Source organism: Plutella xylostella, chromosome 9 (genome assembly GCF_932276165.1).
Source record: "Plutella xylostella chromosome 9, ilPluXylo3.1, whole genome shotgun sequence".
Classification (NCBI taxonomy): domain Eukaryota; kingdom Metazoa; phylum Arthropoda; class Insecta; order Lepidoptera; family Plutellidae; genus Plutella; species Plutella xylostella.
Window position 1 is genome coordinate 8,787,349 of NC_063989.1, and position 15,215 is coordinate 8,802,563.

Below are 15,215 nucleotides of genomic sequence, written 5' to 3' on the forward strand. Positions count from 1 at the left end.
ATACCTCAGTCTCTAAGTTGCTGCATCAGTAAATTTAAGTAATTGCCATGAACACTGAACAGGTTTTACACTCGAGAGATTTAAGTTTGATTGAAAAATTGTAAATTTTCCTTATGCATGTTTATTTTAAGTGGTCATAGGTATAATATACGTCGTGCAGGATATTTTTACTACAAAACTATTAGTTTTATATGAACTACCATTGCGAATGTCAGTTGATTCTACAAATTCTACTACTTAGTTCAGTAAGTTATATTAAAATTTGATTTATGCGGATTCAGTACAGTTGCAGTGTTTACAAAATACTTACATATTTTCAAGAATCTGGACCTTGGTATTAGTGACCTATTTTAGTTGTTTATTATTATTATAAATCTCAGTAATGTTATTATGATATTATTTATTTAGTACAATTTCCTTGTATCCCGCGTCTCACATCTGCAAAGTGTTATCTCGGTGTCAGTGACATTTCATGTTTCGTGTCAAGTTGAACACTTGAGAAACTCAAGAGTTAATATTTTTGATATTCCGTTCGTAAAAGTTTGCAAAAGTGCTAAGTGAAAATGCTTTTTCCTTATGGATTCCTTGTTTTCGGTAAGTAATTCCGTTATTTTACTTTTGCAGTATGGAGTTAAAGAATGTGAATATTAAGTTGTCCTACGTATTTAGTAAGTGTCTTATACATGACATGCTATTCTACTTGCTTTGTATAAAATTTATGAAATCAAACGTTTGAATTTAAATACGGATCAAGTAGACTGAGGCACTGTTTAAAGTATAGTATTTAATTGAAACAATAACGTCAATAATGCGATTCGGTATAGGATTTTATATGAAAATTTCGCTATATTATTAGTGTCGATACCCCATGTAGTGTCCGTGGCAGCTTCTGTCCTTCCAAGCCACGAGGTTCACCGGCGGGATTTGGTCACAGCTCACCAGGTCATTGCTGGAATAATTTTTATGCATGAAGAAATGCAGGTTTAGCGCCGCTTGGACACCTAAGAGCTTCGATTTCTTTTTAAAGGGCCGAACAGATGCGTTTTTTCCCCCAAAAATGGCTACTACTGATGAGGGGTTTAGTTATCAACAGTTTGTTCTCTGACTGTTTAATACATCGGCCTGTTTATCTGTTATCGTTAGTATTATTTTGTACGTAAGTTAAGAACGGATTGATAATACGTGAAGTTCACAGAGTTAAGTAGTTACGAGTGCGCCAATTTGAAACTGTAAATATCTCCAACTTAATTTTGTTGTAAAAAAAACTTAAGTGTTCTTCTCTCTCAATCAATCTCTTACCCAGGGGCTATCCTTTCGAATGCTCTCGGTTGGATAGCTCTGACGGAGTCTCCGTTGTCACACAGGAGACGCGCCATCGTGGCATTCCTCACTTCACGCAGCTGATCTGTAATTACAATGTCATGTTTGACCTCTGATTATTTTAATGATTTGGCCGATAACAAACCCTCAGCAATGATGGCTGATGTAGACGTAGTAGGGACCAGTAGAAACCGCTGGATGGATGGAAAAACATACAATATTTTGCGTTAGCGGGATGCCTTTACCCTTAGGAGCTAAAGTCTAACAGCGGATCTAGCTTATATTATTTAGAGTAGTGTCACATTTACAGTCTAGATGATGTAATGTAAATCGGTATCCACAATAAGCAGTGGTCAGGACCTTCTGAGCATAGGACTCTTCCAAGGAGAGCACATCACTACTAGACTATATGGTTAATTCTGATACTTAACTTTTTGAGACCCGAAGTCGCGATATCGCGCCTGACGACAATAGATTTATATTGTGTCGGAATTCAAGCGGTTAAGACCTAACCCACAAGGGCCACAATAACTGAACAACTCACGTGCGCTAAAAGCCAGTGGCCGCTCCGCCCGCTCGTACCAGTGTCGGTCGGACACCACGTTCCTGACGAGATGCTCGGAGACCAGGCAGTAGAACGTGTGAGGAACGAAGCCCCCAGGGACCAGGTTCTCCGCCCACATGCCGGCGAGCAAGTCTATGTCTTCTACGCACTCGTATAGCTCGCGGAGCTTCTCTATTCTCTGCGAAAAGGAATTAGTTGATTACTCCATTCATGTCTACTACCAAGGTCGACCTTGATCTAATATTGGATAGTTAGTGTGTATATAGCATTCTATCTAACTCACAGCCAGTCAGCATGACAACCGTTGATAGGATTTTACTTCGAATACTGCATAACTCTTCGGCCGAAGCCTACATAACAGCTCAAGCTCATGCAGCTTATTCAGCCAATTACAGAGCCAGATTTCTTCAGGGCCCGCTAATTGTAAACTTCATGAGGTTGCCATATTTTATGATAAATATCCAAGGATATGTCAAATAGCGTGTCTTCTAACTATCAATAACACTCACTTCATTATCCATAACTTCGAGCAATGACTCGAAGGTGTTGTAGGGCCGTCCTCGACAGAACTCCAGATAGGATGTGTATGAGGAGAGGCCAGCGAGACGGTTCTTAGCCAGGTCGCTGGTGGCCACGTCCGAGGACCTCTGGTGAGGACCCAGGGCCAGTTCCGCTAGCTGGAATAGAAGGTCTGGGTGAAGCAGGAAACGTGTGGTTGTGAAGGATCTTCAGTACTTAGGGTTCTTTGTAGAACTACCAGTCTTCGCTGCACGCTACATAAACGCTATTATTTGACGATTCGCATACAGGGCGATGTCTTTGGTGGAACGTGCTAATCCAATCAAATAACGAGTTTAGGTATATCTATGTCAATAAATAAAAAATCCTCAATTATACCAAGTAACGCGGTCAGGTTTTGTACGTTGAAATGTATTTAAAGTAAAAGGATGGTGAGTGTATGGAAGTGGTCTTGTTTTACAAATAAATATATTTTGTACTAACATCAGGATCTATGAGATGATCAGCTTTGGCCCCCGGTTGTCGGAAGCTCCCTTGAGTGATCTGCTCCATATGTCTACCTAGCGCCAGGTACCCTGTCCTCAGGGTCAGATTCACCATGGGATATTCGCCAACTACTTTGCCATTCTCTTCCATTAACCTTTAAAAGTAAAAAATATATACAACAGGATTACTAGATACTACAGCTATCTATTGGATACAATGTCATCATTGTTAGTGGGCAAAAGTGGTATACATATAGTATAAGAGTACATACTAAGCTGCTCTACTTGTTCTACGACTTTTAGAATTTAAAAAAAAAATGCTTCACTATAGGAACTTTGATGCCATGGGCTGTGGCCATAGAACAACGCAGACTCGAGTGTTGTGGCTATAAGTGGGTATTTCGGTATCAAACATGGTTCTTACTTTATTTTAGTTTCTTGTAGATTGTGGGTCCATCGCATAGACATTAGGAACTCGGAGGACATTTGCGGCGAATACTGCTCATTGTATAAATCCCTGTGGTCCGGTGTGGACGATATCACCCCATCCTTGATGAGTGACTTCCTGCCTGAAAACAGATTCAATGGCTAATCAAGGTCAAAAATCAGCGGTTTGGTCGTATTATCTACAGCACATGCTGAGCTGGTGCCTTTTCTCTGGACTGCAACCTTTTATTGTATTCTTTGTTCTGTATTTATATTTCCTCTTTTTATTCTTCTTCTAGTTTCTTTGTCTTTATCAAATCAGTTCTGTCATACAGAAGTGATACTCATTAGTTAGTATCGAGTATCAAGGACTTCTTAACATTTTATTAGTTCACTTACCCATCAACAAAGGCAGGAGCTCATAATAAAGTATCTGCAAGTAGGTGGCGATGCTGATGTCCCGTGCGTAGTGGAAGGTCTTCTCGTCGTCCCAGCACGGGTTCATGTTGGACAGTTCTTCGGCTATGCGGTTGTGCTCTCTCCAGAACCAGATGCTCATCATGTTCACGCCGAATATGCTGTTCATGCCGCTGCTAGCTATAAATATAGGCAATAATAATATGTAGAGACATCTCCCACATAATTACGAAATCAGCTCTCACGATATTTTGAAAAACATTCTCATAAAATATGAAACCCGATCTAAGACCTGGTTTCTCATGATTCTGTTAGTTACAGTCTCAATAGCGGATTTGCTGACGACGCGTTTAAGGATTAATACCCTTGTTTGGTTAAATAAATTGGATGAGTCCAATGACGAAAATCTAACAGACCATTCATAAATCAAGCATTATGTGAATCATTCACTCACACTTCATTCAATATTCTGCCATCTTCATTGAAATTGGTATCTATGTCTCTATAATGTCAAACAACCTCAAACAACCAAACTTTTTGGTTTTGAGGTTGCCATGGTTACTATTTCTATCGAGGTTGTTTTTTGACATCCGTCATTGAAAATAATATCATTACGCCATGCCCTTTGAAAAACAATACAACGAACTAGATGGAGTGTCAGTGCAAAAGAAAGGACTCAACAAATAACACCTCAATTTCTAAGTAAGGTCTTATTTTAAAATAGTTTGTTAGAAGATTTTTCACTTAATTCAATAGTTCTCATTAAGTCATTAGGTTTAACTTCTTATATCTACCTCTGTGGTCTAGTGGTAGAAGCTCAGCTTCATCACCCAGGGATCCCGGGTTCGATTTCCAGGTAGGGCCATTAATTTGTGTTTCTATATTACGGTTCCAAGTTAGGTTAGGACATTAAATTAAAACTTTTATCTCGGTTTGACATTATATAAAACCCAAACAGTATTTCGCTTCATTTTTTATGTCACACAACATCTAGTTCGTATATTGTTTATCAAAGGCTCTGTTCATTTTTCCATCTTGAGTCTTGACAGAATGAGTGACAAGTAAACAACCCGTTGCCTGGTTACCGGTCTTAACCAAGTCTTAGCGGAACCCCACAGCTGCAATCAAGTTTATCACCCGATCAAGGGAGTTAACCCCGTGATTTAGCATGGTGGGACACTCACTAACTTTAACGGTCCAAAATGTAACCAAACCGAGGTATTTTTAACCTAACCGAATGGTGTGAAATTAGGCCTAAAGGGGTCAAAATCACTACTTCATAATTTGTACCGATTAAAGTTAACATCAAATCATGTCTTATGACGACCTCACTTATGTAAAATGCTTTACTATTTAAGTAAGTATCATATACTTACGACTTAAAGATATACATAAGTTACTTACGGCCGTCATGACACCTCGTCTCAACGGGCTTCTGGTTCAACAGACACAGATCCACAGGCGTCTTGGTACTAGGAGGCCAGATCCTGCCGGAGTCATCCACCTCATACTTGAGCAGACCCCGTTGGAACAACCTGCCTTTATCAGCCAACTCCTTCTGGGTGTTACCATAAACTCCTGACATGTCAAACAGTGGAGTCGATGAGGTTATCTGAGGGGTTAACACAGCATAGAGTTAGTTAGCTGGTGCAGCATGTTTGAGTGACTTATTGATCAGCGGTGTAGTAGTGGCATCTCCCACTGGCCACCTGATGCTCATAGATAAGAGCTTAATATTGAGCATGCAACTAAATGCAAAGTAGTGGACTGCTAAGATCATTTCCTGCCAATCCACAGGAGGTACAGGAAAATTAACGTATGCTGCTGGCTAATGGATGAATAGCTACATAATATCCTCACCCTAGTAGGCACGGTGTCATTCGGCAGACAGCCCGTGGACTGGAAGGACATGGGCCGCGTCAGGTTGAGGCAGCGCAGGCCGGAGTGGCGGTGCACGGGGTCGTCCACAGGCACCTCGTTGGGAGTGCACTCGCGGTCAAGCTTGCCCTTCTCCTCGCAGCAGTATGGCTTCCAGAGGATGTAGTTCACTGTAAAGTGTAGTAAAATATGGACCTTACTGGAGTAGACCTTAGATTATTCAAGGTATTCCGACTCTTGTTGGATGACGCTGAAGTGGAGACAAACCGACCAGTTTGTACCTATACACAGGTGTTGCAAAAAGGGTATACTAAGCCGAAACCTACATGTGCAGCATGGTATATCTAAGCCCGAAATGAAATCAGAATTTCAAAATTCGCGAAAAAAATATATCATTTTCCATAGTAAAATGTCACGTGAGCAACAAAGTTTCTATGGAAAATGAAATATTTTATTCGCTAATTTTGAAATTCAGATTTCGGTTTCAGGCTTAGATATACCATGCATTGCAATACCCTGGATATCTGACACAGTACAGTATATAGCTGACCTAAGAAAATATCGCTAGCTAGTTCGCCTTTGTACCTTGACCTGACCTTAAGCCCACGTTGACAAGAGTGAGTCGAACAGCTGGCTCAAACGAGGAGAGTTATTCCCTGAGACTGAAGCATCCATGCTCGCTATCCAGGATCAGGTAATAGCCACAAAAAACTACCGGAAGTACATAACAAAAGAACTAAATAATCAACCGGATATGTGCAGACACTGTAACAGTGCATCTGAAACTATACAGCACATTACTGGAGCCTGCAAAGCATTGGTACAGACAGACTACAAACACAGACATGACCAAGTAGCTGCAATAGTACACCAAAATTTGATCCATAGATACCAATTTATCTCCAAAAAATCTCCATACTATAAATACAAACCCTCCACAGTAAACGAAAATGATCTATGCAAAGTTTACTGGGACAGAACCATTTTGACTGACAAAACTGTACACTACAATAGGCCGGACATCACATTACATGATAAAAATACCAACACAGTATTCCTCATAGATATAGCCATACCAAATAGTCACAACATACAGAAGACCATATCTGAGAAACTCAGTAAATATAAAGAACTTGCAATAGAAGTCAAAACTCAATGGAAAGTACATGCAGTCCCATAGTCTTGTCTTCAACAGAAATCGTACCCAAAACCCTTAAAAATAGCCTAGAAATATTGAAAATTCCACTCTACACAATCCACCTTCTACAAAAAGCCACAATCTTGAACACCTGCCGCATCACAAGGAAATTCCTGACCTCATCATCCTGCATCACCGATCCGGTTACGTTTGGCTAAGGCCCGCGTGATCTGGATATTAAACGTACCCCTCAACCTCAACAGAGGTAGAACAAAAAATACATATATAATAATAATAATGAGATGAGTAACTAACTAAAAAGGCAAAACCTAGCGATATTTATTGGAGAACAAATAAATATTGGCTACTTGCAAAAGGTGCAACTTGTGAAAGATCTACCAGGGTGCAGAAAAATACTGTAAGCCTTAATCCCTGATTTACAATAAAAGCATAGATCATACCACGTCTAAATTCTCCATCCAACCGACATACCTGTATCATGCAGCGAGGTGACATCAGCAGCCACGAAGGCCAGGTAGTAGGACGCGAGCTGCGTGAGGACCTGGCTGGAGACCTGGCCCTCCGGCAGGACGCCGGTCCTGACGACCCTGGCCAGCGGCAGGCGGCGGCCGCTGCGCGCTGGGCGCGGATCATTGCCTGGATGCAGAAGTATAGTTTGAAGTAGCTCGGTGTATGGTTGCTTAAGCATACGTATACCTACTATGGACCGTATAATATGGACCTATTTATAATGCATGTTTTCATTTTATGAGTGTAAGGGTTTGTGCCGGTAGAATAAGCAGAACTTTGTTGTCAGGGTCAACTGTAGCTGTTAACATGAGGCGGCGTTAGCGTTGCCTCTAAAATTTACGTTTAGGACTGGTAATGGTAAGCTACCTGAAGCAGGTTGGATGAAGCATACATAAATCAATTTAATTAGGTATAAAACTCTATTTTCCAAAATAGCTGATAAGGAAGTTTGTGGCTAGGTAGCCACGAACGAAGAGTGTTCACACTCCTTGTAAATAAAAAAATTGTATCTTGTCAAAACCAATCTTAAAATGCATCTTATCACAAACGTATGTGCATCTAATTATGTAATTGTCGGTTTCTGAATACTGTATACCTTAACAAGGTACACGTGTTTATAGCGACAACTGTACAGTGTACATCGATAGCACTTAATCTAATCAGCAGAAGTTACACTTGACTTGCTTAATTCCCTCAATAAGGAAGTAATCTCGCAAGCCTGAGGGAGTTAGCTGGAGTTGTGTCGCCAATCTTGTGCCATTGAAGCTAAATCTGTGTTGACAGAAGCCAAAGAACTTTCTACTCTAGTATAAATTAGACATTAGAATATAAACACATAGATATATCTACGTTATTTTTATAGAACACGCAGAGGAGCGCCACCAACTGTTAATGCGAATGTATAGAGGATGTGCATTATATATTTTATAAATAAATAAATATGTGGGGACATCTCACACACGGCCATCCGACCCCAAGCTAGGCAGAACCTGTGTTATGGGTGTCGGACAGCTGATATATCTACACAAATACATAGATAGATAGATACTAAATATAAATATCAACACCCAAGACCCGAGTGCAAATATCTGTCTTTAAACAAATATCTGCCCCAGCCGGGAATCGAACCCGGGACCTTCGGCATAGCAGTCAGGACCACTACGCCATTCGATCGAATTTTACATCTAAAACCAAAAAAAAATTAAGTTTTTTGGAACCGTCAATTAGGTACTAATATCTGCACTAAACTAAACTACAACTGTACAGTTAGCCTGGAAGCGAGACGTTACCTGGCCTATCACCATTATAACCATTGGGCATTCCAAATTCCAATGAACTTGAAATCAGATAAACTTTACCTGGTCCATATGAAGTAGGCAGCAGTTTGTAGAACGGAGTGTGGGACGCCCCCCGGGAGGGCTGGTCCAGCTGCGTGCAGGAGCCGTCCACTCGGCGACCCTCGTACGGGTCGCATGCCTCCACTTCCACCGTGCACCAACTGTACATTATGAATATATGAATTAAATTTTTTGTATGGATAACGTGTTCCTATTGGGAAAAATGTTCGCCTGTTACTATAGGTAACTAATAGGCGCACGCTGCAAATTGCTTAGAGTCAGTACAAAGAGAGTAAATTGTGAACAGACAAAAAAATAACAAACCTGAGAAACCACTAACTCAGTTCAAAATATATCAATAAAAATTATGGATATAAGTACATAAACAAGTAAATAGCCTTCTAAAACACAATTCTATGCTTCTGAGTTAAATAGTAATTCAGAATATAACATAATAACATAATAGATCTATCACTGATATTCAGCATTTCGGATTCTATTATAAACCTATTGTAAAGCCTATGATGTGATATTTCATCCGTGTATTTACTGTTTCCGGCTATGGCGCCCGCATCACGGGGCCTTCATATTGATACAGTACAGTCATTAATGACTGGATTAAATAAATAATATACATAAGTAAATACTGGTATTTTGATTCCTTTCTGAGTAGGTAGAGATATGCATTTCTAAACTTTTCGCCAGCCGGATGGGCCTATTGCCATTTTTCGAACGTATCAAAGGTTGGAAAACTATGTAAGTGAAATATTTGCCCCGGCCCAGATTCAAGCGGTTACCTGCAGTTATACCGTTTAGTATGTATTTTTTTTTTCAGTGAGGTCTTAATTTCCCTATGTAGCGCACTCGCATTCTGTACCGTTAAGGCCACTGGGATAATCACTCAATGTAAACTATTGTAAACGGTGCATTGTATTGAAACCTATTGAACTATCGTGATTGTGGCAGTGAACAATCACTATTCGATACCCAGGGATATTAGAAATTAACATGACATAAACACTAATTTCTGTAAACCCGAAGCTGAGGGTAAGCTATATTAGGTACACAAATTTTCATTTCACTGATCCTATATTTATAACGTAAAAATATAATCGCAGGGAATCACTATTTTTTTAATGGTCATCTTGCTCGACCGGGTATCGACACCGACGTCGATTTTGTAAAAAAGTCGTCGTATGCCAATCGCTGCATTTAAACTGACATTCACTGATGTCCCTACAATGTTTTATTACAACTTGCAGGTTCCCATTACTGTATTATATAATTTTAGACACTCTCACACCTTAGCTTTGGGTTCAAATATGTAACTCACTAGGAGGTATTCGCCTTCACGTGCAGTTTCCACTCGTCCAAAGTGATCGGAGTCCCCCGATAGGTATCGTACAGCGCAGAACTAGCCAGGGCTGCCACAAACACATGACAACTAATGGCCACACTCAAATAATTAGCAAACATTTTTTAAACTAAAATAATCACAAAATTAGTTTAATTTTCGCATTAATACGAACTCGGGCAACGATTTTAACTGATAAAATTAACACTTTGAGTTCTTTTTATACGGTGTTTTTTACAATAAGGTATGCAATGCATGCAGATAACAATCTAAGGCGTTCAAACAGCAGGTTTTGTTTTTATACGTTAAAATATATATAACTGCCGGATGTGTGGGTATATAAACCTGTTTTTTTACTCAATAAAAGCAAAAGTTTTGATAAAAACAGGGTAATTACACGAAAGAAATAAAAAGACTTCAATGTGCGAACGTCAGTAGCGATCAAACTTGCTAATAAATGATTAATGTTTATGTGAAAACTTAGCAAACTTTTATGTATGTAACCTACTGTACTGTTCAAAATACTAATTCCAAAAAGTGTAGCAATTCTAAAGCTATCGTGATTTCAAACTATTCAGTCCTTTTCCTATCGTATAAACGTAATGTTATCTACATACCCGTCTAATATTTTTACAGGTTCCTTCGTATATATTTTTACATAATATAATATTTTATTCTATACTGAATAGGCTACCTTGCTCTTTCAATCACTTTGTATGTCTGTCATCTCTCATTCGTCAGAATTAACCTTGTTTTACAATTCAAAGCCAAGTGAATCATTATTACCAGTAAATTTTACATTGTTAGACTGTACTCATTAACGCTCTGACTAAATTCACACTAAAATGTACTTAAACAGTCTCATTACTATGCGCAACGTAACCATAATAATGGTATCGCCATAATAAAAAAAGTATAAGGAAACTTTCATGAGAAATTACCTAACAAAGTTAATTATTCTAATAAATTAGGGTAAAATGACATAATTACGGTCCCGCGAACTGTTCTGCATACGTAATTAATATAACTCTGAAATCCCTCGGCGAATAATTTCAGCAAACAAATGAAATTCGAAATGTGCTTTTACTCGTAAATAAAAGTAATCATAAACACAATATCAGATTTAATTTCATTGTAACGAGAAAACCTCTACCGCAGACTCAATAGAGAGTACGCAAACACGAACTATCATAGCGCCCGAATAATAAATAGGCCGTTATATGGACGAGATGTTACGTTACATCGATTTACTTTAGAAAAGTTATTTCTATTTTAATGACAGCTTGGTAGTCTGTACATCATCTATAGGGTGTGTCAGAAATTCAGAATGAACCCCTGAGTCACTCCCTTTCAGCTTAGTATACTTACAAATTTTGCAACACCCTGTATTTAACCATTGGCAGGCCTGTGTCACTCCGCGCGTGGGCGGCGCAGGCGCCGGCCTGGCGCCTTCAGTCAATCTAGTCGGCTGCCGCAAGCGGACGACGATACACGCGCGCGCTATTTGTTCCTATTTCGTACTAGTTTATTTTATTTATTTATAAATGTCGTATTTAGGTATTTATTAAAATTTATGAATAGAAAAATGGACATAAAAAGAAAAAAAACAGCAAAATACTGTGCCGTATTTAATTGCTTAAATACGGATCGTGATCCAATTTTTTTTTTAGATTACCAAAAGATGTTGACAGGTAAAACTAATCTAAGTATTTTATTGATTTCTTCTACGTTCCTTATTTGAAATGAAATTAACGCTCTATCCCGTGTGTACCACATTCGTGATTTGGGTGTGATTCAAGATAGTAAGCTGTTATTCGATAAGCATATAGAATCTATAGTTAACAAAGCATCCAAAGCTTTAGGCTTCATTATGCGATCTTCTAAACAATTTAAAAGTATGAAGACAGTCAAACTGCTATACTGTTCATATGTACGGAGCAATCTAGAATACGCTTGTCAGGTATGGAACCCTTGTTACGACATTCACTCGGATAGGATTGAAAAAATTCAGAGGAAATTTACACGATACCTTAAATTTAAGTTTCGTATTCCAAACAGTATGGATTATAATCTGAGATGCATTAAATTCCATCTATTGCCACTTCACCTGCGTAGGACCGTGTCGGATATAATTTACCTCATAAAGCTTGTTAGAGGAATAAGCGACTGTCCTGATCTACTCTCTAAAATTAATATTTATGCACCTGCGCGATCATTTAGAATGAATAAACTTTTCTTTGTGCCAATCGTTCACACTAATTACAGAAGAAACTCCTATATACTAAGAGCGTGTAGTACATTTAACAGGCTGTGCAGCGAAATCGATCTTGACATCTTCAGTAGTAGCATTGAATCATTTAAAACTCATTTTATTCGGACTTTTGTAGCATCAACTCAACAACTTGGCTAAATTAATTAATTAATTAATCATATCTACTCAAGTGGTTCTTATTGTTCTTTTGTTTTTTTTTTATCTAGATGTGTTAGACTAAAATATTTAATAACTTAAGTGCGCTTTTTTAATATGTTACTAAGTAGGTACTTCTGTACATTTATCTGTGAAAGCTTGTCATTAGCTTTAAGATACCTGTTTTCATGTATTAATTATTTGTGTAACATGCTGTTAGCTTTCCTAATAAAATAAAATAAAATAAAATAAAATAAAATAAAATAAAATAAAATAATCCGAACTACAAACCCTTTTTTTCTCCATGTTGAACAAAGTCTATTCCAATTTTGTTTTCGTTAAAGTATTAAATTTACAGACACAACTACCTTCAAAATGTATTAATGAATCGATTATAAAATGTGCGCTGAGTGGGATTAGTGCTTAACGAAACTAACACGTTCTGTATCATAACATAAATTATATGCATAATATAAATAATAACGAAAAAAAAAACATGTTTTCACAAAATTAAATGTTTTAGGTACTTAGATTCATACATATTTTATGTACTTCAAAATATCTTAACTATGAAATTGTTATTGTTTTTACTGGTTATTTTCAATAGAAAAAAAGTTTGGAATAGCTTTGTATTCTAAATTCAAATTAATTTTGTTTTAAAACATGACATTCTTTTTACAAAGTCAGTCCGTTGCTTAGTAAACGTTGTAGTCTGTGGTGCTGAGGCAACCCTAAGGTGGCTTCTTTTTCAATGCGTATAACCACGTATAACTTATTATGCACCGTAGTCCAGTGAAATAAGGCGCATATTCCCTCAAAAATTAATTGGTAGGTAAGTAAATAAAAACTTGTGCGGCTGGAACGCGATCTAAATTAGATCTTATTGCTTATGGGATGGAGTCATATTTCTTTGCAAGCCATTGCGAAGATGGACTTCTGTACCTGGTACTAGTTAGTATTCTGTGCCATTGGTTAACTTCTCATGGCATATACAATTATACACCAAAAACATACAACTTTCAATTTCATCCCCAGCGCTCCTGCCAGCCCTATCCCTCTCCGAAGGCTCCTGCCCCCCGACGCTGCCGGTGGACGTGTGCGAGGCGCGCTGCGGCGCCGCGGGCTGCGCCGGCGCACAGCTGTGCTGCCCCACGCAGTGCGGCGGCGCCATGTGCGTGGACGCTATGACTACGAGGCACTTTGTTAACTTAGGTAAGCTGTTTAATCTTCAGCTTCATCACGTCGGCTCTCCTCATTCAGCCACTACTGGGCAATTGTCTAAGTTCGTCGGGACCGGGCCGGTGGGTGATCATCCCTCGCTATGCCTGCCTGTTCATGCCCCGCCCGTTTTCCAGTTCAGATTGTAGATTTTTTAGAGCTATGTCGGTACTATCAGTACCTGGATCTCTCAAATGGAACGTTTGTGCATATCAATAAGGTCTAAACTGCCTTCCTAATTTTGGACCATTTCCCACCATGCTGATGCACTGCGGCTTGGTTGGTTCACAGATGTACTAAATCTAAATAAATGCAGGTTTCCTCATGACGTTTTCCTTTACCGTAAGAGCGATGGTATACATTAAAAATCAACTCTGACTTCTAACTGTGTCTCCATTCCAGTTCGTCCCGGCAAATGCCCCGAGTACCCGACCGGCGCGTGGGTGTGCTCGGACACGTGCACGGGCGACGGCGACTGCCCGCGCGCGCGCAAGTGCTGCGCCAACCGCTGCGGCGCGCGCACCTGCCAGCGACCCGACCCCGACGACAGGCAGGGGGCGGAGGGGGCGGAGGGGAGGGAGGAGGAGCGAGCTGAGGGGATGGAGTGATGTAGGATTGGATTAAAATTTGAATGTTTTGTGTCTTCAGTTGTTTTATTACGGCTTCCGTGACCGAGCCCGTCTGACTTATTATCCGCGCTCTTATCAGCGCTAGTTAGGAAAAAATAAGAAACTGACAGATTGGCGCAGGTACCTAACCAGCCTTTTCTTTGTATAGGGCCTAAAGTATATACTTAAAATCAGCGCCGGGATTCCAACCCGAATCTCTCTCATGAGAAGCGGGCGCTGACCCGACTAAGCTACCACAGCTTCTCTGATGAAGGGTTAATATGCATGCTGCATGAACCGACACGTGCACGGGCGACGGCGACTGCCCGCGCGCGCGCATGTGCTGCGCCAACCGCTGCGGCGCGCGCACCTGCCAGCGCCCCGACCCCGACGACAGGCAGGGGGCGGAGGGGGCGGAGGGGAGGGAGGAGGAGCGAGCTGAGGGGATGGAGGGGAGGGAGTGATGTAGGATTGGATTAAAATGGATTAAATGTGAATGATTTGTGTCTTCATTTGTTTCTTTTACGCCGGCTGCCCGTCTGACCTATGATGCGCGCTAATAAGCTGCTGATAAGCTTATTGACGGGCGGAGGGGAGGGAGTGATTGAGGGTTGGATTAAAATTTGAAAGTTTTGTGTCTTCATTTGTTTTTTTACGCCGGCTGGCTGTCCGAACTATGATGCGCGCCAATAAGCTTATCAGCGCTGATTAGGAAATAGTACCTAAGTCGGGGCCGCCACCGGTAACCAGCTTTAGCTATAGCTTTCTTTATGTATAGGGCCTAAATTATAGGTGAAGGTACTTAAATTCCAAAGAACCGAAGAGAAAGAAGAGAGCTGAAGAAAGAAGCTGGGATTCGAACCAAACCCGACTGACCTACCACCGCTCCTTTGGTGGAGGGTTAACATTAATCAGCTGTTTATTTCACGCTGGCTGGCCGTCCGACCTAAATTAGCAGACACCTACTTCCAATAGATACATCTTTGTAGTAGTATTTGAGTTATACTTACAT

The 15,215-nt window shown here is 40.0% G+C and overlaps 2 protein-coding genes across 2 annotated transcripts; one reads left to right on the forward strand and one right to left on the reverse strand.

The window, feature by feature from the left end:
* The first annotated feature begins 266 nt into the window (after nt 1-266).
* On the forward strand, nt 267-14,711 carry LOC105386583 (waprin-Phi1). Its single transcript, XM_048622847.1, has 4 exons — nt 267-594; nt 13,413-13,589; nt 13,998-14,088; nt 14,544-14,711. The coding sequence occupies exons 1-4, from the start codon at nt 564-566 to the stop codon at nt 14,665-14,667; spliced, it is 423 nt and encodes a 140-aa protein (XP_048478804.1). The 5' UTR covers nt 267-563; the 3' UTR covers nt 14,668-14,711.
* On the reverse strand, nt 755-7,472 carry LOC105386582 (peroxidase-like). Its single transcript, XM_048622848.1, has 10 exons — nt 7,241-7,472; nt 5,593-5,780; nt 5,137-5,344; nt 3,715-3,912; nt 3,314-3,458; nt 2,884-3,044; nt 2,395-2,558; nt 1,865-2,063; nt 1,300-1,405; nt 755-949 (listed from the first exon to the last, which is right to left on the reverse strand). Exons 1-10 carry the CDS (start codon nt 7,455-7,457, stop codon nt 853-855), a joined length of 1,683 nt encoding a protein of 560 aa, XP_048478805.1. The 5' UTR covers nt 7,458-7,472; the 3' UTR covers nt 755-852.
* Nucleotides 14,712-15,215: the final 504 nt, after the last annotated feature.

What these genes read in the sequence shown, in the direction of transcription:
- LOC105386583 (XM_048622847.1), top strand. Translation starts at nt 564, where the DNA reads ATGCTTTTTCCTTATGGATTCCTTGTTTTCG. An exon ending in GAGGCACTTTGTTAACTTAG is followed by an intron (nt 13,590 to 13,997) that starts GTAAGCTGTTTA and finishes TCTCCATTCCAG; the next exon opens with TTCGTCCCGGCAAATGCCCC. An exon ending in GACTGCCCGCGCGCGCGCAA is followed by an intron (nt 14,089 to 14,543) that starts GTGCTGCGCCAA and finishes GCGCGCGCGCAT; the next exon opens with GTGCTGCGCCAACCGCTGCG.
- LOC105386582 (XM_048622848.1), bottom strand. Translation starts at nt 7,457, where the DNA reads ATGCTTAAGCAACCATACACCGAGCTACTTCAAACTATACTTCTGCAT. An exon ending in ATGACACCGTGCCTACTAGG is followed by an intron (nt 5,345 to 5,592) that starts GTGAGGATATTA and finishes TTAACCCCTCAG; the next exon opens with ATAACCTCATCGACTCCACT. An exon ending in CTACAAGAAACTAAAATAAA is followed by an intron (nt 3,045 to 3,313) that starts GTAAGAACCATG and finishes TTACTTTTAAAG; the next exon opens with GTTAATGGAAGAGAATGGCA.